The sequence below is a fragment of the Sciurus carolinensis genome, chromosome 12, assembly GCF_902686445.1.
Source record: "Sciurus carolinensis chromosome 12, mSciCar1.2, whole genome shotgun sequence".
NCBI lineage: Eukaryota > Metazoa > Chordata > Mammalia > Rodentia > Sciuridae > Sciurus > Sciurus carolinensis.
In genome coordinates, this window is record NC_062224.1 from 83995697 (window position 1) to 84020954 (window position 25258).

Sequence of the window (25258 nt, forward strand, 5' to 3'; positions counted from 1 at the left end):
GATAATCTTCAACTTACACTGTTGAGTGCAAAGAGCAAGGTAGAAAAGAAAGTATAGTATGGAATCACTCATCTAAGGGGATGGGGTATACATACATTGTCTGTTTGATTATATTCTGCAGAAGCAAAACAAGAATAAACTAAAAACTTAAGAAAAAAAGTTACCCGAGAGGTTAAGAGGCAATTGACAGGGTAAAGGCAACAGGGACAGAAGCCAGATTTCTATAAATACACCTTGCTTTGCATATTTTACTTTAGAGCAGTGTAACTACTCCATATAAATTGAAAACAAAATTAAGTTTAAAAGTAATCTCGGGCTGGGGTTGTGGCTCAGTGGTAGAGCACTTGCCTAACATGTGTGAGGCACGGGGTTCAGTTCTCAGCACCACATAAAAATAAATAAAAGCATTGTACCCATAAACAACTAAGAAAAACATTAAAAAAAAAAGTAATCTCTAAAATGGAAAGCAATGTGATATAAATAAACTGCTGTAGCCAACTGGTATCATGACTGTACAAAAGAGAAATGGTGCAAATGACTTTTAAGTATTTTATTTTTAATTTTCAATAAAAGTCATACTTTATGAATTTGACAGTAACTTCCTAGTAGGCTATACCTACAGATAAAAAGAACTACAAGAAATGTATTTAACTGTTTTTTTTTTTAGTAATTGTATTATTATTAATATTATTGTTTTAAAACGATTACATATGTTCAGATAAATCAATTATGTTTATACCATTATGAATAAAAATTTTAGTTTTAGAGCTATAAATATTAAATCAGGGAAGTTAAATAAAATGAGAAAGTTAGAAAACAGGAAGTTAGAATTCTATAATTCTAAATTTGAATGAGAACTATCAGTACAAATTCACAAAGTATTTTATTTTTAAAACAAGCATAAAACAACAAGAAACGAAAGCTTATTTTTTAGTTTTGTCTACTGATAAGACCTAGAAACAATGTACTCAGTGGCAAGAAGCACTCCTAAATTCTGTGTTCTCTAAATACCATTTCCTACTAAAGTGAGTCAGGACTCCTTGGAGAAATGGATGATTCCAGATCTAGGATAAGAAATATACACAATGGTTAGCTGTGATGGCCACTCCTGTAATCCCAGAGGCTCTGGAGGTTAAGGCAGGAGGATCACAAGTTTGAGGCCAGCCTGGGCAACTTAGTGAAATCCTGTCTCAAAATAAAAAAATAAAATTAAAAAGACCTGGGGATGTAACTCAGTGGTAGAATATGGTATTATGATTTTTCAGATATGAAGCAATGTCTTGGATTGGCTTCAAAATAATTCAGCTGGAGATGGGGAAAGTTGCTGGGTTGTGGTGGTAGTATGAGAGATGTCAGTGAAATACTGGCCAAATGTCAGTAACTGTTGAAGCTAAGTGATAGGTGCGTGGGGATTTACTATATGATTTTCCCTACTTTTGCATATTCTTCCAGTTTCCTTGAATTAAAAGGGTTTTTTTTGTTTGTTTGTTTGTCTGTTTTTAAGCCAGGCATTGTGGTGCATGCCTGTAATCCCAGCAGCTTGAGAGGCTGAGGCAGGAGGATCTCGAGTTCAAAGCCAGCCTCAGCAAAAGTGAAGTGCTAAGCAACTCAGTGAGACCCTGTCTCTAAATAAAATACAAAATAGGATCAGGGATGTGGCTCAGTGGCTGACTGCCCCTAGGGTCAATCCCTAGTAGCAAAAAAAAAAAAAAAGTGTTTTTTTAAAAGAGAGATTCCTAAATATAGATTATTTCTTGAGTTTCCATTCATGGCTTAAAAAGTTCCAACTGAGTCTGGTACAGTGGCACACACCTGCAATCCTAGGTACTCGGGAGGCTGAGAGTCTAAGCAACTTAAACCCTGTCTCAAAACAACAACAACCAATCAACAAACAAAAACCAACAATTCAGTTTGTGTGGGAGACTCACAACCATTAGCTACTTCAGTGTGAGGGTGTATTTTGCAGTCTGGGGGATTCTAAAACTCCCTGAACATCAGAATCAGCTGGTGTGCTTGCTAAAAAACAAAACAAACAAATAAACAAACAAAAAACAAAAACAAAACACCAAACATTTCTAGTACCCACACCAAACCCTACTGAATCAGGATGTCCAGCTTTGGAATATGTGTCCAACTTTTTAATTTGCCGATGCTATATGGAACCCACAGCCACATGTAGACAAATGCCGTATCACCGAGCTGTACTCCCAGCCCTAGAATATGGATTTTAAATGAACTTTCCAAGTGATGCTGATGCCTCTGGGCTTAAAAGTGAAAAGCAGAGTAACAAACAATGCTTGCTACATTCCTTGTGGAACACGATTCTCTGTAATTCACCTGGGCAGACAGCATCAGTGTGTTCACGGTCAAGTTGAAGTTGGTCTTATTTTCTTGGGTAAGGTACTTCATGATTTCCTTGCCTGTCATCTATTTTTCATACTTGGTGGGTCCCCCATTACACATTTTATTACTGACCAGGAAGATAGGAGAGATGGAGTTAGAGGAAAAGAGCACACTGTGGCACAGGAAGCAGCAGGCAACCGGAAGCCTGTCCTGGCTTGCGGATGGTGGAGGTGGCTTGCAAACGGGGAGACACTGCTGAGCTTACCATGGCAAAACCAACATCTGCTTTTTTTAGAGCGGGTCCATCATTTGTGCCATCACCAGTAACAGCCACCACCTGCCGCTGATCCCCAATAGTGCTATCAATGATACCTGGGGAAAACACACATACCACAGTCAACACATGTTATTTGGCAAGCACTCTGTTTCCCATGAAAGGCGCTTTATGGGTCCTCTTCCCTGATCTCACCCTTCCCAATCTATCCCCCTCTTCTTCCCTCTTCCCCATGCCAGAAGTTCTGCAGCAACCCCTGAAGGGCAGTCATTGTTTCATGGGTGGCACTCTGAGCGAGGAAAGTTAGTGCTCCTCTAGTGCCCTAAGGTAGTGGAAAAAGCACAGATGGATTGGAATGCAGAGGCCTGGGCATCACACACCTTCTGCCTACCAGTGGGGCAATGGGGGTCAGTTACTTGTCTTTCAGCATCCAACTTTCTTATTGACAAAACAAGAATAGCTTGCTGGGCACAGTGGTGCATACCTGTAATCCCAGCAGCTCAGGAGGCTGAGGTAGGAAGATCACAAGTTCAAAGCCAGCCTCAGCAACTTAGAGAGGCTCTAAGCAACTCAGTGAGACCCTGTCTCTAATAAAATATAAAAAAGGGGTAGGGATGTGGCTCAGTGGTTAAGCGCCCCTGAGTTCAATCCTTAGTACCAAAAACAAAAAACAAAACAGAACAAAAACCAAAAAAACATGCCATGACTAGTTCAGTACTATTGGCACATAAGACATGTAATGTTTAAAAAACCCAACTTTATTACAGGTCATACCCAGGGCTCAGAAGTTTGCTAAACTGAATGTTCTCTCCATTAGCCCACATGTTCTCCTAGGACTCCTCTATTCAGGACAGGAGGGTTGCTTTGGCTGATGGCTCTTACCTGTCCTGGCCCCAGCCTGTCTTCATCTATCATGGGTACCTACTCAGGAACCAACTCACCTTTCACCAGCGTGTGCTTGTCTGTGGGGGAAGACCGTGCCAGCACCCGAAGCTTAGGCCAGATCTTGTCTAGCTTTTCTTGTTCTACCTGCCAACACCAGACACACCCAGATCAGCCACACTCAGATCAGTCATGCAGGAAAGGCTTATTTCTTCACATAATCTGCGTTTCGGGGAGACTTGGAATTGCATAGCCCCATCAGGGAGCCTTATCCCAGGTAGAGATGAAACGACCAACTCAGTCTCCAAGAGGACTCACTGATGGTAACCACTCAGACCCTGCTCGTCCAATTTGCCTCCCAGTTTCCCACCTGGGAGCCAGTCCTTATTTCTTAGATCCTTGACAGGAGGTGGGCTAGGGTTAGCTGTTTACTCAGGTGGCTCAAGTGGTACTTCCAAGGTCTTAGGTTTGATCTCTGTGTAGACCAGGAAGATTTGGTCTGCTACATATTCAGATCACATTCTCTTACAAACCTGTGCCACTAGTCACCACAGGGCAGCAACATGGAAGGGGTGGGTAGGGGAAAATAAGTACAAAATCATCCCATGACCGAAAAAGTGGAAAGACATGAAAAGTTAGTCACACTGACTGAAAAGACAACTTGGGAATGAAGACAATGAGAAGACAAGACAACTCCCCTCGCTACCATCTGAGCAACTCTGGTAGAAAGGGAAGCTTCACTGTAAGTAGATTGCAACCTAGAAACATCCGCTTTCCCCTTTGTTGGTTGTATGCCCACATCAGCCCTTTCCTTGTCAAGTGAGGCCCTGGTTCCTCCCACCCAGGACCTACCTCGCCCTTCTCATTGCGGATGAGTCTGTTAAATTCTTTGCCTTCTAAACACAAGAAGTCCTCCCCAGGTGTCAGAATGCCACATTTGGTGGCGATGGCTCGGGCTGTGTTGATGTTGTCACCTGTCACCATTCTGACAGTAATGCCAGCTTTTTTGCATTTGGCAATAGCTTGCGGTACCTGTGGAGAGTGAAGAACAAGGAAAGGTGGACATGAGAATGGAACACCTGATAAGTTGCTTATTCAGCTGTCCCTTCAGTAGAGAAGCTATGCCATGGAACGTGGGCTATGTTTGGTCAGCCATTTTTTTTTTTTTTGCAGTACCGGGGATCGAACTCAGGGCCTTGTATCAGCTGAGCTATCTCCCCAGTCCTGGTCAGCCATTTTTGAAATACTTGGTGTTACCTCATTTCTATCCAACTCAACAATAGTCACATTTGTATTTCACCAATTGTCTCATGAGTTCAAAGGGAAATTTGCTTCTGGAGCCAAATGCTCTCCACCTATAATCCAAACTCCTTGACAGAGTATGGACAGTGTTTGGAGATGTGGCCATTGCTCTCCTCCCTAGCAGAAGCTCTGACCACTCTCTACCTGCCTGGCCTCAGCTCCAACCATATCAGTTCTTTGTCATCTCCCAAATGCAGGATAACCTTGCCAGCCTTGGCCTTGACAATCAATAGTCCATCTGTCTGCATTATTCTGAAGCAGAGACTTTCAATTCCCTTGTGTTAGAATAGTGTTCAGCACCTAGGGACTGTTTGAAAAGAAGGTGCTGGTTGAAACAAGGCTGCTAAAGACAAAGTTGGTATCCCAGTTAATTCTGCCTCCTGACCATTCATTCTCTCTCTCTCGTTACCAAGAATTGAACCCAGGGGTGCTTAACCAGCTTAACCACTTAGCCACACATTCCCAGCCCTTGTTATATTTTCTTTTGATACAAGGTCTCACTAAGTTGCTTAGTGCCTTGCTAAGTTGCTAAAGCTGGCTTTGAACTTGCAGTCCTCCTACCTCAGCCTCCTCAGTTGCTGAGATTATTCAGGCATGTGCCACCACAACCAGCCTGATCATTCTTAAGTGCCAAACAATAAGGCCAATAAAACCTCCACTTTTTACCATTTAAACAGCATTAACCCTAGGAATGCCACTTTCTGCGGACTTGGCACACTACAGCAGTTGTGGGAAGCAGCAGGCACAGGAACATCTAGGCCTAAAAGTGAGAAGCTTTAGGCAACTTGCTTGGGGTCATAACTAGGCAAAGAACTAGTATCCACTTCCTGTGACTTCCTGTGGCTTCTCGTTAGGATATATTGGGCCTGTACTTGGGCCGAGTAGCCATTAGGAAGCTGGCAGTTATGTTTCCTTTCTCCAATACAAAGCCTTACTTCTGGGCGTACAGGGTCCTCAATGCCCAACACTGCGATACAGGTCAGCTCAGTGAGAATTTCATTCTCATTGTCCCATGTGGGCTCTTCGTCATCAAAATCCCGGTAAGCTACGCAGATAGTCCGGAGTCCCGTACAGGCCATAGGCTCAATGATATTTTGTATCATATCATCTCGGTCTTTACTCTTGAATGGCATTACTTCCCCTTTCTTGTCCAGGATCCGATTACACCTAGGGAAGCACATGGTCAGAAAGCAGCCTCTCCCTTCCCACCCAGTATGCTTCTATAATCATTTACAGACATTCTGGCAGCTCTGCGTTATTCCAAGAGACATTATTCCTTGGTCCAGTATCTCCTTTATCTATCTAGCTGCGTAGTTGAGTCCCTCTTTCCAAGGTGGGAGGGCCTGTGGACTGAGTAAGGACTGAGTAGGTGGGAGTGTGATTTTTCCATGTCATTCCATTTTACCCATGGAGGAAAGCAAGGCTGAGTTCACCTGCACTTCTTAAAAGCAGAGAGACTTTTTCGATCTAGAATAATGCATAGGGTGGGTCCTAAAGAAGAGTGTGTTCATTAAAAGAAGGTGTAGTTGAAGCACTGGTTAATTCAGCCCTATTGGCCCTCTACCCAAACTGGGTCAACTTTTATTCTTGGGGAGCCTAGCCACTTTTTAATTATGCAACCTCCCTGTAATTAGAATTAAGAATGGGAAAGAAAAGGAAAGAGAACCACTAACATTGCTAGTATTTGCTATGTGCAAGACACTTTATGTACACTGAGTCATTTAACCACAGTAAGATGGGTAGCATCCTGTGTATGATCATTTTCAGATTAGGAAACCGATGTTCAAGTTGTCCAGATCTGAATCCTGGCTGTGCCACTATCAGCTGCATCTCCTTAAGCAAGTTATGTAACTTCCCTGTACCTCTGTTTCCTCATCTGTAAATTAGAGGTAATGTTAGTACCCACCTCACAGAGTCGTGAGGATTAAATAAAAGGAGTCACCTAAAGTATTTAAAAACAGTGTGTGGCCTGAGGAAAAGCTCAGATGTTAGTTAGATATCACCTCTTGACTGGAGGGCTCGCTCATTCAGATGCGTTCAGTGTGTGGCATGTTTCCCAGACCTTCCTGAGGGGAGGGTCTTGAAGGGAAGAGGGGTGAAGGGTGCTCACTTGCGCAAGAGGATCTCAGAAGCGCCCTTGCTGAACATGCGGAAGCCACCACCAGGTTTCCTGATGACCGTGCTCATGGACTTGCGTACTGAATTGAAGGTGTACACCTTGTAGAGCTTCTCCTCAGGCATCTCATTGCGTACTGCCTGGTAATCCTGCTTCAGATCAGTGACAAAGCCCAGCAGAGCACACTCGGTCTTGTTGCCCACCTGCCGTGGCAGGCCTCCCTCCTTCTCTGGAGGCTGAGGAAAAAAAAAAAAAAAATAGTCGTGGGGCTGATGATTAAGATACTTTTACCAGAGAGGGAACTTAGGAAGGTATGGACTCCCTTACAAAAACTTCACAGATACCTCCTGGCTTTGTTTTTGTTTTTTGTTTTTGCAAGGGTTGGCAGACACTGGTCGGTGGTGACTTTGATCCAAGAACCATCAAGGTTTTAAGAATTTGTTAGTTTGCTCCAGGGATAGGACAGGTGTCTCACCCTGCATGGGTCTTATTCTAACACCCTCTCTTTGTTTCTGAAAAGTAAGTAATTTACTCCTGATAAGTCCCAGTTTGCTATGAGTATTGGGTCCCTCCTTAGAGACACTGCTGTTACGTGGTGATTGAAGAGCATTTCATGGCTGTAGCTCCCCACAGGTCCTTATACCTAAACCTCCATCTACTTCCATGGATTATTCTCTAGTCTCACCTCCAACCCTTCCAATCAGGAGTGAGAAATGGGACGAAGGATGGCAATTCAGGCAGAACAAACAAAAGGGATTTTGTCCCTGAGAAAATTAATGTGTCTCTCCAACTATCCATTCCAAATGCCCAGATAAATGGAGAACTTACCAGAATCTTGGAGGTATAAGCACTGTTGATAGAAATGCCATTGACAATAAGGTCCAGGACCCTGGGCAGGAAGATATCAGGGCTTGGGACTTGATGGTAATGGGTGCCTCCAATATAAGCTTGTACCACTGTCATGCGATTCATAGTCAATGTGCCCGTCTTATCAGAGCAAATGGCTGTGGCATTGCCCATTGTCTCACAAGCATCCAAGTGCCGTACCAGGTTGTTATCTTTCATCATTTTCTACAAAGAAAAAGAGAAAAGACTTGAGAGAACCCCCTGGGCTCTCCTGAATGTAGGTCAAAGGTCATGTCCTAGCCAACATCTCTCCACATTTCACTTTCCAGTTCTACACAAAAATGCAAGACTATTTTGGGGACTTTCTTGAGATTCTACTGGTTTATTTAAATGCTGATGCAACTGATTGACGTAACTCTTCCACAGTGCCAGGTACTTCTGCTTTTGTGAGGCTACCCAAAGTTTGTAGAGAATAGAATGACCTGTCCTTTCACTAAAGGCTACATGGTAGCCTCCCCTCCCATGTCTGTTCCAAAGGGAGAAACAGTATTGTTCCAGTCTCACCTTCACAGAGTAGGCCAGTGAGATGGTGACAGCCAGTGGCAGTCCCTCTGGCACAGCTACCACCAGCACAGTGATACCGATGATGAAGAACTTGACAAAGTACTGGATGTAGATAGGTGTACACTCAGGTAGCCATGGTCTTCGCTGTATCACAAAGTTATCAATCACAAAATACAGAATCAGGATGATGACTGTGACAGCAGACATGATCAGGCCTGTTCAGGGAAACAAGTCACATGAACATAGTCTTGGGGCATTGTGATAGATTAGCATGAGTTGTAGCCTTTCTACTAATTTTTAAAACCACAGTCTTTAGGAAGTCATATTAAAATCTTCTACGCACACTCTTTTGCTTGTACACTGTGGTGGGAGGGAAAAGACTGTAGTTCTCTTCTCAGATCATGCTAACTTGACTCATGGTTTTGCACTAGTCATTGACCTCTCTGGCCCTACTTCTTAGATCAAACTCCTCATTCATAAATAAGGGGGTTGCCCTACTTTCCAAAATAGCATTCGATGATTCTATCCCACAATTCAAACATAGTGACTGTGTTTGTCCATTCACTAGTAGTTTATCGATTTTGATTTCTCCCCTACTAGCCATGAAAATTCACAATGTGGTTACAGAGATGCGAGCACCTCACCTATGTGACTGACCCTAGGAAAAGTGCCTCTCAACCCTTTTATCATGGCACACACAGAAGATGATAATAATAGCAAAAATTTATGTAGTACCTGCTATTGGCCAGGCCAGACCTTTACAACGACCTTATAATAACCCCATGAGATGGGTTACTATTATCATTGTCTTTTTAAGATGGGAAAAGTAAGACACCGAAAGGCTTCTAGAATGGCACACTGGGAAGGTGACCCAATCACTCTGGTTTGCCCGAGACCAAAAAACTTCCTGGGACATGGGACTTTGAGTGCTCAAATTGAGAAAGACCCAAGTCAACTAGCACAGCTAGCCACCTTATTTCACATTGAGGTAAATGGAAGAATGTATTCAAGGGTTAAAAACAAAATGCAAACCAAAAAACCCCCAAAACCCCTTCCAAAACCACTAGCTACCTGAAGGCCGAAAGGATCAATATCTGGGCATTCCTATACCTGTTTTTTGCACAGTGTTCAGGACTAAAACTCTGTTTGAAATCATGTTCTGTTTTGGCCTTGGCTTTGCCTGAGGGCCTGATGATTCAGGGACCTCAGTGTGACCCTAGAGGGTGATGATAGCAATGAAAGCACATTCATTTCTACTTCACTTGATTAGGGCATGCCGAGGAAGCAAGATACCTGCAGTAAAAAATTAGAAAGGCACTCATCTATGGTATAAAATCAGGTACCTCTCTTGCCCACCCCAGTCCTGGCCTGGTTCAATATGTGAAATACAAAAACAGGAAATCAGTGGCCAATTTTTCAGGTAGCTCATACCCACAAAGAAGAACAAGGCAGGGGTGGGGAGAAAAATGGGGTCAGACGAGGTCTGGTTAGTGTTTCAAACCCATGAATCAGGCTCAATAACTTGCTTCTGCATCTTCATTCATTTCATCCATGTAGAGTTTATATGCAAGAGATTTCAAGGTATTTAAAATGAGCTGGGTACTGGAAAGAATGAATTGGCTGGGCCAACTCACTCCCATAGAGTGCTTAAAAATGTTCCTGCAATGCTTAAATCTGTCCTCTATTTGTGCTAATAAGGTAAAACACTGGCCACACGGGGCTATTGATCATTTAAAATGTGACTAATGTGATGGAGGAACTGAATTTCTCACTATTTTAATTAATTTAAATAGAAATAGCCACACATGATTAGTGGCTGCTGCAGTGGGCAGCAGGAATCTTTGCCACCCAAGGCATGCTCAGTGGATCAGCAGTGCTGTCCTACTTGGGGACTTGTTGGAAATGCAGAATCTCAGGCCCCACTGCAGACCTGCTGAACCAATCTACACGTTATCAAGAACTCCAGGTGAACCCAGGTGAATCACACGTGCTGATTATCATGGTGGCAAACAGAGGGGTGGGTTCAGAGATTATGCAGAACACATCGTGGGGACATTCCATTGAGAAGCAATCTTCCTTTTGCTCCCTCTTCCACCCCTTCCCTACCTCTAAAAGAAAGTAGTATATAGTGCCCAGGAGAGTGACGGAGAAGCCACTGTTGTGCACATTGCATAGGAGTGCACTCGGTGGTCCTGCTCTGGAGAGAGCCTCTCTAACCACTATCTTCTTTTTCTTTCCAGTCTTTACTTTTTATTCACTGCTCTGCGATGGGCCATATGCTACCAATATGCATTGGAACTGCCTCTAGCAAGAGGCAGCCTCCTTTATCCTTAAGGGATTTACAAACCACAATCAGAGACACGTCAGGTATTGGAGCTACAGTGAATCTTCTGGTTGTGGTAATGTTCTCTGCATTTCCCATTCATTTGGATGAAAGAGACCTCAGGGCTTGATAACCCTGACACAGAGGAAAACATTTCTCTCTGAAAAAGCCTAGGCAGTGGTCAAATTGTGGAAAAGACAGCTGGACTCCATCAGCCACCTGAAGTTTCAGCTTCCTTCTGCCACTCCTGGTTGGTACAGAAAGAAGGGGATCCAAGTGGCGAGTGAGCCAAGTGGCCAGAGAGGTGTTGGTAAGCCACAAGCAGCAGGCTCCACCCGACTCACCAGCTTTCCCGATCTGAACAGCCAAGCGAGTCAGCTTGCCCTGCAGCACCGACTTCTCCTTCTTGGGCAACTTGACTGTCTTCTTCTCCTTCTCCTCATTGTCGGCCCCATCCTGGCTGTTGAGTGGCTGGATTTCCAAGGCCACTCCATCTTGGGTCTTTGCTAGGGTGTACACACAAATAGACAAGTAAACAGGTGGGGTGGCAGCGCTGAGTGGCAGACAGGTAGAAACGGGAAAACCATTCAGTTTTCTTCCAGGAATATACCTTGGGCCCCTGACGTCAATTCTGACCACTCCCACCCATGCCAGATGTGGTATTTGCCTTCAGTGCTCTAATAGGGCCTTTGCAATGGTAGCTTAACAACTGGAAATGAAACAGGGGGTGCTTTCAGGGCCTGGATTTCCTCTTCAGTGGCAGCTTCCTGGCACCACCTCAGAGCCCCAAGCCAGTTTTATTCCAGCAAGGGAATTAATCATGCCACTAAATGCTATTACCAATAACTATCCTTCCTGGAATTCAGTGCTTAAAATAGTGAATGTTTACTGCAAAAGGGGGCTGAAGGGGAAACTGGCAGATGTTTCTACAGCATGAGGTTCTAATTTTCTCTGTTAAAAGGTTCATTTCTCTCACTCTATTATCTATCTATCTATCTATCTATCTATCTATCTATCTATCTATCTGGTCAGGGAAGAAACAGACTCAGGACCCAAGGTATTTTCCAGTTCCTTCTCATATAAGTTGAAGGATGGGAAGAAAACCCCCCTTCTCTCCTGCCTGAAAAGGTAGGGAGGTACAGAGTAGAACCTGGGGTTAAGACTTTTGTGGGAGAGGAAAGAAGCTGGTGTAACGGGACCCCTGGAATAAGAGGAAGCAGAGATAAAGATAGACATATAAATCCATTGTGCTTTCAAAAGAAGAGTTAGAGACCTAAAATTAAAGAATTAGTTTTGCTTAGCCCTGGTTCTATGATATGATGACTTTATTTATAAAGACTATTATGATATTGTTTGCAAAGAAAAAAAAATCTCTAGGAGCTGTCTCAAGAGAGCAGTTCTTGTTGGTTCCCAGCATCCCTCCAGCTTCAGCCCTGCAGAGCTCAGCCTTTGGCTTAGGATGCCTTTCCTGAGCTATAGTCTCTGCTGTCAGACTCACAAATAAGACAGAGACGAGATGTAAACACAGTCACCAAAAGAGAAACACACATCAGACCAGGAGGAACAAAACAGACTGTGGAGAGAACAAAGAAAGGTGAGGAGAGAGGCAGAGAGAAAGAGCTCTCTCTAAGGACCTCTGAGAAGACCAGCAGAGAAGGACTCCAGACCAGAAGACATCGATGAGAAAGCCAGGAAGAGGAGGGTGCAGGGACTGCCCACCTCAACACCCCACACCATTTGAACCCCAGATCTTCCAACCTGGGAATTGGTGACTGTTGGCATTTAAATTTGGCTGGCCGAGGGCAATGAAGCAGAGTTCAACACCCTGGGAAGAACAGCTCAATCCCACAGCCAAGAGAAACCCTGACATGAGGTTCCGTGAGCCAACAGCAGAGGGTGCTGCTGTTCCATCTTAGATTGGAACTGGGGCTTCCAGCCCACCCCATCTCTGCACCTTCCTCAGCATCTGGGCCACAGCAGCAGATAACAGATGATGAAGAGGAAAGGGGAGAAGGCAGATGGCCTGGAAAAGTCTGATTTGAGCAAGGACAGATAGAGATGGTAAATGAACGGGTGGAGAGGTTACCTTTGTTGCGATTTTCAGGGACTCCTTGTTTTTTACCTGTTTAAACAAGAAAGAAAAAAGAGGGGTGGAGACCCAAAGTGGCAATTAAGAGATCAGATATCCAATTTCTCTGTCCTGCTCTGAGTCCAGAAGGGCCGCAGTGAAGGAGGTGGGTTGCAGGGAAGGGAAACAAACATAAAGGAAGCTCATGTCTCTGCTCTTTCTTCCCAGAGGCCTAACGAATCCCTGGAATATGAGCAGAATACTTGTGTTCACACCTGGGCTGCTTTCTCGTGGAGCATGGCTGCTGCTGCGAGGGAATCTGCTCGGACTGGAGTCACATCTCTTGGAAAAATGGGGTGGGGGTTAGGGAGTGAGAGGAGGGAACAAAGACCCTACAAGGTGTCTTCGTGTCAGTAGGACCTTCCTCCTTATTCGCTGCAGACGGCTGTGGAAATGAATAGTCTAATTCCCAGAGAATGGGTTGCTTCCTGCTCCTGAATTGCCCTCCACTAAACACCCAAGATGATCCTCCTGCTACGTGGCAGAATCCTTCTCTTCCCCAAGGGACGAAGGCACACTCAGGGAAAGGTCTAGGTTTTGTTTTAGTATCGTTTCCTCTTTCTCCTGTTGTCCCTACTTAGGAAGGAGTAAGTGAATGGCAAAGACTGGACTAGCTTCGCCTTTCTGTCCACTCTTCTAGCTGGGTCTCCTCCACCAAGAGCCTGTAGTTTCAGCAGGAATTCATTTATTTCCTCTTGGCAGCTTCCAGCTTCCCCTTCTTTGAGGAAGAAAGTAGGGGAGGAGGAGTACATGGAGGACGCTGGGTGGTCTCACCTGCTAGCTTAACCCTTTACAATCCCCCGAAGACACAGGAATCAAGGCCCCAAAGCAGCCTGACTCAGGAGCCTAGAGCTAGGGCCTGGCTTCCTCAGAGCTCCCTGAGAGCCACGGTTTACGCTTTCGTCTCGGCATGGAGTTTGGAATAGCTGTCCTCTTCATTCCGTTGGGTTCTCCCAACCAGGCTTTTCATCCAGATATGAGCCCTTGCTTCTAACTCACTCACGGGGATAAGAAGAGAATCTCTCCGAGAATGCCCGAGTGCCCTTACCTTTCTTCTTCTTCTCTTCCTCCTCGTCTTCATTCGCCCCTAAGAGGCTAAAAATGATGCCTGTCTGGGAGTTGATCCCCACAGCAGTCACTACCATTCTGCCGGAACCTTCCATCACATGGGTCCCTATATGGAAAGGAGAAGATGGGAAGGCGTATTGCTTTTTATTCCTAGTTATGATTTGGTGTGAAACAGAAACTTAAAAAATAAAAATAAAAAAGCATCCTCCACCCCCCATGGATAAGGATACATTCAGCAGATAGTACGAAAAAGCGAAGACCTAGGCACATTAGAACAGACCAAGCGAAGTGAGGGTAAGGAGGAAAGTGGATCTGTCTTAGAGTTAGCCCTCTCTTCATTCCCGCCTCCCAACCAGAAGAGCCCCTCCAAGACTACCCCAGCATCTGTTTCACAGAAAGTCTCTTTCAGGTTGCCTGCTATCCTGTATGCAACCCACCAATATGCTACTGCCCCAACTGAACCCAAGGAAAGCAGAAGGGACAGAGCTAGAAGAGAGAGCATGGTCTGGAACCCATGGCCTGGCTCTCCTGGGGGAGGCAGAAGACTATACCTGAGAGCAACATGGGGTCTTTATCCAATAACTTCTTGACATGGTCTGATTCCCCTGTCAGAGAGCTCTCATCAATCTTCAGATCATTTCCCTGGATCAAGATTCCGTCTGCAGGCAGCAGATCACCTGGTGCACCAAGGGGAAAGGGACAGCGAAGGAGAGTAGGTAAGAGCTGGCAGAGGGTATGGACCTCCGACTCCTCCGTTCCATCTCACAGTTGCTCCCACAGACCCCACTTACAGGGTTATGTCCAGGCAGGACCTGGAGAGCTTCTAAAAGACAACTCTAGGGTAGGGCTGTGACTCAGGAAGAGTGTGTGCCGAGCACACACAAGGTCCTGGTTCTGTCCCCAGCACCATAAAAAATCAAAGAAAGATAACTTCAGCTCTGTACAGCTTTGGACAAGATTCCTTTTCCCTTCCAGGTATTATAAAGTCAAACTATATACTTTTAATGCTAAGGCACATAGGGTACATGTCTGATAGTCTTTTGGGAGAATTTTTTCCATTGCTTTCTTTGAAATTCCTTTCCACAACGTCCTTAAATTCTAACCTAGACATTAACACAATTTGGGAGCTTACCTTTTAGGGTCTTTACCAGTTCCCAGCTCCCTCTTGCCAAAGGACCTACACCTCAAACACTGGGGTGGGGGTGACACGGGTCTGGGAAACATGGCACTCTCACCGTATTTGATCTGGGCGATGTCACCCACCACAATCTCGGCCACAGGGAGCTGGATGAGCTGGCCATTCCGAATGATGGAGAATTTTTGCTCCTGTTCAATGCGGCTCTGTAGCCCTCGGAACTGTTTCTCCTTGCTCCAATCATTAAACGCTGTCACTAACACCACGATGATCACTGAGAACAGGATGGCTGCCCCCTCGATCCAGCCAGCTTCTGCCTCCCCTTCATCATCTGGGTTGCTTGCAGATTCACCACACACTAGCCAGGGAAGGGAAAGAAACAGTCATGGAGAGCTTTGGCTGACGTTAAGAAATGAGGGTAACACTTCCATGGCCTCCACAAAATGGACAGTTAGAAAAAGAGAATGATAAAAAATAAAACCCACTGGGGCTGGGGATGTGGTGCAGTGGCAGAGCGCTTGCCAAGTATACCTGAGGCCCCAGATTCAATCCCCAGCACCACAAAAAAAAAAAAAAAAAAAAAAAAAAAAAAAAACCCAGATAGAAGAGCTATCCTCTGAGGAAATCAGAAGTTAGCAGGATTGAGTGTCACCTCATCACCACCATATCTATTTGTGTTAATCCAAAAGAAGCATACAACTAAACAGAACAAAATATGTCAATGCAAGTCACATGTTAAGAACTTAGGGTTCCCAGTGGTGTCCTGATGCCAGAAAGCAGGTGGGCACACTTGGAGAAGCAGGGCTTTGTTGGTTGGGTAAGGGTAGTGGATCCATGGCATTCTGAATAAGGGTTTGATGGGAAACCTTGGAGTAAGAACGGGTTAAAGGAATAGCTTTTGGCTGCTAGCTCTTTCCCTCTGGAGAGCCCGCTGGATGATGGGGGTCGGGGGTTGATGCCGTAACTCGTCAGCTGAGTGGTTGGGGGGTAGTGGAAAGAACCCAATCCGAGACATGCTGAGCCATTTAGACACTCACATTCATTTTTTCCACCAGGGGGGCGATAAAAGGACAAGACCAGGGAGATGATGGCTGCAATCTCCAGGATGATGAGTGTGACATCTTGAAGGGCTTCCCACACTAATTCTAAGAAGGTCTTGGGTTTTTTTGGGGGGATGAAATTCTGTCCAAACACAAGTCTGCGTTTCTCCAGATCTGCAGGGTTCCCAGAGAGACCTGAAAAGGAGAGGATGAAGAATGAGAACAAAAGAATGGTAATAAGGCTGTTAAGAACCCTCTTTTAAAAAAGGACTCCTCACTTCGCGATCTGCCCAAATATAAGACCAGCTAGGGTGACCAACCATCCGGACTTGCCCAGGACTGGGCGGTATGGAACTTTTAGTTTAAAAATGGGCAAAGTGTGACAAGTTGGTGGCAGGACAGGTGCTGCTCACTTCTCTTAGCAACCAGAGTAAGCTAACGCAGAGGTAGAAGTTCACTTCCTCTTCCCGGAGCATGCTGCAGGCTCTTGCTCTAAGAACATAAACCTTAACATGTTCCTTGTGATGCACACAGCACTTTTTCTCATTATTGACGTGGAAATACTGATGATGATTTGAATAGCATCAGATTCCACCCACTGGCTCACAGCAAAGACCAGAAAGAACAAACAAGCTACCTCCTTAAGGTCACCTCAAGATGGAGGCAGAGCCCACCCACAGGTCCTGATTCCAAGGGATCGCAGATTGTCAGAGCAGAGGTTTTGAGACTGTAACTTACAGTCATACCCTTTAAGCATGCATACCCCTGCTCTCTCTCTCTCTCTCTACACACACACACACACACACACACACCTAAGAGGTAATATTATTTTACTAAGAACTAAGTACTTAGTAGGTACTAAGAGAAGTACTACTGATATTCAGGTTGAATAGAAAAAGAGCAAGAAAGGCAAGGCCACAAAGTTTTCAGATCCTACATTGTTCTTGATTCCTAGCATCCTCTGCACTAATGCGCATGCATGCTAATACCCCTATGTGCACACACATCACACGACAGATACAAAAATACATACTGCAGACACACAACACACGTAACCACATGACACTGCACACGCCACGCATACCCTTGGCGTACATTCTAGAGAAAAGAGGCAGGCAGTTATTTTCTGTGCCTTCCTAAGAATTTAGGCCCCTCTACTAGACCCCAAAAAAGTTACTCTTTAAGGCCAGGGTGGAATCCCAATGTGGTGGTTAACGCCAGTTGGCATTCACTGAGTTGTTTACACTGCAGCAGATTAGTCCTGGCTTTGGCACTGGAGTTGTTGGCTGTGGTTTGATGCGATCCCCACAGGCAGGGTGGGGCAACCTTTGTCTTGAAAAAACAGCTGCGGGGACCCAAGGGAAGGGGATACTTTGCTGGAAGGAGCTGCAAACAAAACAGAGGAAGCAAAGCCAGAGGATGTCTTCATGCTCAGTCAACAGGAAGACTGGAAAAGATTTTGAAAATGGAAAAGCAGGTACACAGGGAGCATTGCTTGCAGGTTCTGAGATACCTCCACTTCCCATCCAGAACAAAGCCCCGCATGGGCTGGGGAGATTCGATTCCCCAGTACTGCAAACAAACAAACAAACAAACAAAACAAAACAAAACAAAACAAAAGCCATCCACAGTTGCTTTTAAGATACCCAAGTGTCTGGGCTGGGGAGCAGGGGCCTGCTGGCAGTGAAGCCACTTGCCCTTGCTAGTGTTAGGAAAGAGAACAGGCTGCTGCCTAGGGACCTGGTGTCCCAAGCTATGATCCAGGGCCTCCTGCTGCCCAGTGCCCAAGCACCTCATCCGGCCTCCAGCTGAGGGGCACACCTGAGCTCCACAGGGGAGCAGGGTTTGACCAAAGCACTACAAGCAAGTTGAACTGTTTGCCAGATGCTCCTACCTCTTCCACCCTGAGAAATCAGGTTCCCAGTAGGAAAGGAAAGTAAGGGCCTGTAGAAGGTGCCTTCTGGAAGGGCCATGTGGATGTCCAGGCAGCTAGGGGCAGAGAGGCCAGGGGGCAGGACCTTGGTGGTCCTTTCTCCCCAAGAACCAGAGACAGCAGGGTTGTGTCAACTTGGGATTACTATGCTAGAGGGTCAAATAGGAGTTCTGATAATTTATTAATTTACCTGGGATATTCCTCCAAGAAACAGTGTTCATAATGCAGGGGGAGGAGAAGCCCTTTCCTCCTTGAACAAGGGTTAATAGACCATTATGAGGGTAAACCAGGACATCAGATATTAAATATCATAAGGGGCATGCCAATAGCCACCCCCCTTCTCAGAGTGTTCACCCTCTCAGCTCTCACACTAATAGCTTACGATCATCTCTGACTCCCACCCTCTCTGCCTCTCATCTGCTATACCCATTTGGTCCGGACATCCTAACAGCTCTGCCTTCAAAATATATCCAAAGCCCAATCCCTTCCCATTTTCCACCGCCATCACGCTGGTCTCACCACCAGCATCTCTTGCCTGAGATACTGCAGCTGTCTTCTAGTGCTTTTTAAGACCCAAGGCAGTACATGCCACTCATCTGCTCAAAATCCTCTGGCTTTTGCAGAGCAATGGCCTCTACGATGGCCTCTGATGTCCCTTATGAGTCACCATATTCTCTCCCCTCTCTTCCCCACGTTCACCAAATTCTAGCTCGGCCCAGTCAGCCTTCCTTCTGTTCTCTGAATGTACCAGACGGGCTTGGACTTTAGGCTTCTACGTGGTTACTCCCTCTTCCTGGGCTAGGTCTCACTCCTTCACCTCCTGCAGGTCCCTGGACTGCTGTCCCCTCAGGTGACGCTGACCTAGCTGGCTGTATTTAGAATGGCAACTTCTCTACCGCAGCACTCTCAACCCTCCTGACCCTGCTCCAGCGTTTCCCGCCACAGGTCTTCTCACCTGACATGGCATGATTTGTGCATTGGTTGTTTATCTGTCCCCCTCCACAGGGTAGGAGTTTTGCTTTCGATCCTCTGGCCCATAGCAGCGCCTGGCACTATGTACACATACAAATTTGTTGAATGAACTGAATGAGTGAGTAATGAATAAGATTGCTAACATTTAAATGATTACTCTGCTGGAAGCTTCCCCAGGCACATCTGTGTCTTTCCATGAAAACATCACAGTCCCCAGGAGGCAGCTACTATGAACCCCATTTTATATATAAGTAAACTAAAGCCTGGAGAGGTTAAAGGACTCCTTGAACGACTCAGTGGCAGTCTATGTCCCCCACGGGAGGCAACTGGATGTTAGGCTGTATCCAGAAGGGTGGGGTGTGGAGGCATCTGTGTCCCCAACTTATCCCACTTCACTGGGGCTTGCCACATTTTAGCACTGAAGTTTCTGCCTCCAGGGGATTCTCTTTGGTCCTAGCAAACAGGCCACCTTACTTCCTACACTGGGGCAAGCCCACGCGCTGCTTTCTTCTACACCTCTGAGCAAGCTGGTGCTGCTCCTGTGGTCTACAACTGGGATGGTTAGTCTTCTATTTCCTGTCATCAGGGTGATGATATCAGGTCCATATGAGTCCAACCTGTACACTCTGTGCTCCAAAAAGGCTCCTTGGGGCCTTTTTTGGATCTAGGCAATGAAGAAGGACATATTATGGAAACCATACAAGGTCAGGCCTGCTCTTGCCTGGACACCCTCAAAGTCACATATTTGCTTCTTTTTTGCCGTTTTCCACTCATTTCTCTGTTCCACTTTTAAGTCGCCGAGATTGCCTACAATAGCTACTTTAAGAAGTCAAGCGGCTGTCCTAGTTCCCAGCACGCCCTGCAGCAGGGCAGGGCAGGCTGGGGCTGTGAGCAGTAGTAGCCTTGGGAATCCTCTCTGACATGTGGCGCTGCACGGGAAAGCCATGTGGGGCCAGGAGCTCAGCCAATCCCCAATTTTGGGCTTTCCATTCCAGTTCTTTCAGCCCCAGAGAGACTTTCAGGCCCTGATCTCAGCAGTTGTAATTTTGCACAAATACTTGTCCAGCCCAGAAAAATGTTTTGGGCCCTGATCTCTGCAGTGGCTTCTCAAATATTCACACAGGCTGCTGGAAAGGGGAAGGAAGACTTGGCAGGGAGTGGATGCTGGAAACACAGGAAAGGGTTTCCCCGAGAAATTCATCAGGAAAATGAGAGGAAACTTTGTCCCTAAGAACATAAGAGAGAAAGCCCCACCCAATCCGGGAGTGCTTTTGGCTCTAAGAACCAGACTGCGCACATGAGCTGGGAGAGGCAAAGAGAATGTTAGGCAGTGAAGTCATCACCCCCACCCCAGGCTGGGAGTTGTGAGGCCCCTGGCGAGCTGGGCAGGATGAGCCAGCAGCAGTGGAACGTATGCCTCTGCTGTGAGCCTGTGCAGGGCCCAGGGTCTGGGAGGATCTGCAGAGCCTAGACCAGGTAAGGGCTCTGGTCAACTTCCCTCTGACACCAAGGACGTTGGGGGCACAGTACCCTTTATCAGAACCAGCTCAGCTCCAGAAAGGGTGGGGCTAGGTCAGACTTCATGAGGGACTTCCCAGCTGCCTGAGTGATGATACCTTGCCAAAGGAGGCAGCAGAAGCCGCTCCCACACAGATAGTACAAAGAAGTGGCTGGTTTGCAGGCAGCCCTCTTTTGGAACAGATATCAGCATACTTTTCAAGGGCTGGGGATGTAGCTCATTAGTAGGCAGCTTGCCTAGTATGTGTGAGGCTCTGGGTTCTATCCCCAGCACGGTGGGAGGGGAACCTTTCAAGTCCTACCTTAAAACCCTGGACCAAGGGGAAGGGGGGCTAGAGATCACAGGGCCTGCAGGATGGCGTCAGCTCCTGCTGAAAACCAAGCGCCACTCCTCTGGGGGTTGTGGCGCACCTTCCCTGCTGCAGCATCGCCACTCAACACGCCAGGCCATGCACTCTCTATCTGCTGAACTCAGCCCCTCGGATACAGCGTGGCATCAAGGTCACAGCAGAGGACTGACGATGGGCTAGACCACAGTGCTCCCTCCTTTCCTCATCCTGCTCCACAAAGCCGGGCCTGCCTGAGGTGGGCCACTGCCTCAGGGAAGCCTCCCTTCATCTGCCCCTGCCCCAGGCCTTTTTAAAAAACTCCAGCTCTGGCACAGGGAAGAGAGAGCTCCCTGAGCGCTGTCCCCAGCTCTCTGCTATCACCTTCTGCACCGCATGCATGTGCTTCCTTCCATCCAGTGTCACATGCCCAGTGCTCACACCTTGGAGCTAAATAAAAAGAGTGAAAGGCCATTTTTAAGAGTAGACGTGATATCTGCCTCAGCCAAAGAGGGACTGCCATCTTCCTCCCACCCAGGGAGGGTTCAAGGCAACAAGAAAGTTTAAACAAAAGAAAAAGAAAAGTCAGACCAGGGCTGGGATGTAGCTCAGTAGTCAGGTGCTTGCCTGACATGGGTAGGCCCTGGGTTTGATCCCCAGTACTGCAAAATAGATAAATAAATAAAAATGAAATCAAATCAAGCCAAACTCAAAAATATTTGTAGGAGCGGCTGCTAAGCTGCCAATGGATGTAGCATCAAAGTTTGCAGGCCCGGCGGGGGCAGGGCAGAAGACTTGGCCACATTCTCCCCGTCAAGACGTGGCTGCCCCACCTGGTAGCATTATGCCAGCTAAGCCAGAAGCCTGGCTCTGGCAAGGGGCTGGGTAGAGGAGAATTCATGGAGCTCAGGGTTAGGCTGGGAAGAAAGGGCCCACAACTGTCCTGGCCTCATTCAGTCCTAGGCATGTAACTCAAATGGGACAGGGAATTCCCAGGGTGCACTAGGGAATTCCCTGTGGGGGAGGAGGGACAGAGGAGGGCACTTTCACTCTTCTGTCTTCCCTATTCATCTACCATCTGGCTGGTAATGTCGCCTCCCCCAAGTCTTACAAAAACCTTTTTGAGTGAGGTGACACATGTCTTAATCCCAGCTAGCTCAGGAGCCTGAGGCAAGAGTATTGCAAGTTCAAGGCCAGTCTAGGTAACTTAGCAAAAATCCTATCTCAAAATGGAAAATAAAGATAAATATAAAAATAAAAAATAAAAACCTTTCTGACTCCTCTATCAAGTACTGAGAATTTCCTGACGAAGTTATTGGCCTCGCCTCTACCACTTAATATCGCAGTGGAGATGGCCCCTCCTAGCTGTTGGAATCCTGCTCACCTGCACTCCTTCCCCTCCCTCCAAGATACTCTTATGGCGAGTCTTTCTCACATTTTTTTTTTTTTCCTTTTTTTTTTGCGGTGCTGGGGATCAAACTCAGGGCCTTGTGCTTGAGAGGCAAGCACTCTACCGACTGAGCTATCTCCCCAGCCCTCTTTCTCACATCTTAAAACTAGTGCTAACATATGCGCCCAAAGCTTAATGGGCAGAGTGGTCCACAGAATGCCATCTCTACAGTCATGCCCAGGTGAGTTGTCATCAAGAAGTTTGGCATCTTTAGGACAAGCAGGGTAAGAGTTCAAGGAGATGGCTATCAGGCAGAGAGCGTGACGGTGGACAGCAGCTATGCTTCCAGTTTCACAGTGATGAGCTTTAAAAAGAGGGAGGAAAACCAAAGAAGATAGTCCCAGTCTTCCTCTCCCGTCTCTTCCTTCTACATTCACTAACTTGGCCCTCACCTCTCCCAACACTAATGGTCTCTAGAGCAGTGGTCTCTGGGTGGGGAGCACACATGCATCTATTGAGTGTGGGGAAAATATTAGAACTTTTAAAAATTTATTATAAATAAATAAGATCAGTATCACAAATACTACTAGTAATACGGAAGTATTATAGGTGAATGTTTATTGCGGTATAGGTTTGATTATTTTTTCCCTCTTAACTGACAACACTGATAGAAACTTCAGGGGTGGGGATGTAGTTCAGTGGTGGGGCACTTGCCTAACACGCAGGAGGCTCTACATTCCACACCTAGTGCCACCAAAAAAAGAAAAGAGAATGAAAGGGAGGAAGGAAGAAAGGGGAAGAAAGGAAGGAAAAAAATTTCAGCCTTCCATGCTGAAGAAGAGCCCAGGCCCAACATGTCCCAGCTAGTGGCAGCCTAGACAACTCTTGGTAAAACATGTCATTGCCCTCAAAAGGCATAGCATCAGGAACACAGTAAAGTCCCAGAGATCTTAAAGTGGCAGGAGATGTTAATCTAAAACCTGAAGTTAATGTACAGGGCTGGGGAGATAGCTCAGTCGGTAGAGTGCTTGCCTTGCAAGCACAAGGCCCTGGGTTCGATCCCCAGCACCGCAAAAAAAAAAAAAAAAGGTCCTGAAGTTAATGTACAAAAGTCCTAATTTGGGCTGTCTTAAAACAGAGTCTTTCCTCTTATGCCATTTACTCCCCAAAGAATCCCAGCAGATACTCAGTAATTATGAAAGGCAAAGACGCTTGCATCATGAGCCAGGAACATTCAGGAATCGGTACCATTACCACAGAGCGTGGCCACACTGGATTTTCCCTAGGCAACCCTGAGATGACACAGGAGTTTTTCCTTCAGCATCTAAAGCCCCCTTCCTCTCCAAGCAGTCCCTTCGGCGTAGGTTTCTGTGCTGCGTGTTCCCATAATGCCCTATGCTTCCCCAACATAGCACTATGCCAGTATTTCTAGAATTGCTTTCATTTGCATGCAACTTCTCTAAGCTCTTGGGAACTTGTCACGTTCCCCACTGTGCCCCTAGCACTGACTGGGGATTAAATACTTGTATGTTGTTGAGGGGATCAGAGGACTATTATCTCACTGTCATACCACACTGCAGAGAAGAAGAGACAACAGAAAGGAATGAAGGGAATGAGAAACAGAAAGTCCTAACAATATTCTTTTTTTTTCTTACATATATATTTTTTGGAACTGGGGATCAAACCCAGGGCTTTGTGGATATGAGGCAAGTGCTTTGCCACTGAGCCACATCCCAGCCCCCTACCAATATTCTTCTACATCCAAATTCAACAGAAATTGTCTTTAGCCTTCGGAAAGAAGCCCCCAACTAACAATCTACTACTTCCCTCCTCTGCTCTTTCTGTTCTAGGCTCAGACCCTCCCCATAACTGCTGGCCTCGTTCCTCTACAGAAATTATCATTCTTCCTCCTAAATGAGGTAGCACAGGTGAGGACCAACCTGGTAAATTTCTATGGGGAAGAAAGAATATGTCCCTTGGGACCACATGGATGAAAAGCGGCGATCTTCTGACCTGAGTCAACTGAACTGCTCAGATATTTGGGGATTGGAGAGGCTGGGTGGCAAAGGGGTGGGGAAAGATGAAGAGGCAATAACAGGAAGGGGATGAAGATTTGGATTCAGGAAAGAAGCAAACAAACTAACAGGATTCTGTTGGTGCAAAATGCTCAGATATTTCCTCCTGATAAACCCAAGACAATGTAGCCTACTCAGGAGTTGAAGCCTAGGCCTACATCTTAGTTTTTGTTCATACATCTCCATGAAGACTGAACTCTTAGCTGGGCACAGTGGCACACACCTGTAATCCCAGTGACTGAGGAGGCTGAGACAGGAGGGTCAAAAGTTTGAGGTTAGCCTCAGCAACCTAGCAAGATCCTCCACAACTTAGTGAGACCCTGTTTCAAAATAAAAAAATAAAAAAGGCCTGGAGATGTAGCTCAGTGGCAAAGTGCCCCTGGGTTAGATCCCCCAAAGGACTGAAATCTTTAGTCACTTAGATTTAGGAATATGTCCTCTTTCAATTCTCTTCCACCTCTTCTTGTTTCCCTAAAATTTCCCCTTTCTGCTCACACTTTCAGCCTGGCTTCTGGTTGCTGTTGAAGGCTGAGATGGCTGAGTACCTCCATGTCTTCCTGAGTCTACTCAACTCTAGGCCTCTGGACAACTCCTTCTCCAACTAGCCCATGCATACTCAAGGAACACAGTATTAACAAGAGCTTCCAGTTACCACTGCACACTTTACCAGCCATTAAAATGCAAAACAAAATTTAACATTTTGCATGCTTTTGAGGGTCTTTGTGTTGCTGCTTTAGCATGAGAGGGCGGACCGTTAATAGAATGTGAGCTAGAGAATGTGAACTATTCCATCACCTACTACCTGGCAGTAAGACCTTAAGCCAGGAGAGAATATTAAAATTAAGTCCCATCTGCCTTTAGAATTGTGTGAATTCAGGCTAATAAAACCATGTTAGTATCAGAAATGTTATAAATCCCAAGTTTTATAGAGCCCCTTAGTAGTTATAGTTAAAAAAAAAAACAAAAACAAAAAAACAACACTCAAACTATATTAAACAAGCAATCATTCCATAGAAAATAAAA

General features: G+C 46.0%; 1 protein-coding gene across 4 annotated transcripts in view; it reads right to left on the reverse strand.

Annotated features, from left to right (window-relative positions):
• Window positions 1–25258, reverse strand: part of Atp2b4 (ATPase plasma membrane Ca2+ transporting 4) — a 93602-nt gene that overhangs the window by 19051 nt on the left and 49293 nt on the right. For all 4 annotated transcript variants that reach the window (XM_047521710.1, XM_047521707.1, XM_047521708.1 and 1 more), the window contains exons 3-15: window positions 16019–16216; window positions 15082–15339; window positions 14398–14523; window positions 13827–13952; window positions 12737–12772; window positions 10995–11156; window positions 8328–8542; window positions 7746–7988; window positions 6912–7153; window positions 5737–5968; window positions 4352–4531; window positions 3559–3646; window positions 2609–2715 (exon numbers count right to left, since the gene is read on the reverse strand). In XM_047521710.1, the coding sequence (XP_047377666.1) occupies window positions 2609–2715; window positions 3559–3646; window positions 4352–4531; window positions 5737–5968; window positions 6912–7153; window positions 7746–7988; window positions 8328–8542; window positions 10995–11156; window positions 12737–12772; window positions 13827–13952; window positions 14398–14523; window positions 15082–15339; window positions 16019–16216 (2213 nt within the window). The remainder of the gene's footprint in view (window positions 1–2608; window positions 2716–3558; window positions 3647–4351; window positions 4532–5736; window positions 5969–6911; window positions 7154–7745; window positions 7989–8327; window positions 8543–10994; window positions 11157–12736; window positions 12773–13826; window positions 13953–14397; window positions 14524–15081; window positions 15340–16018; window positions 16217–25258) is intronic.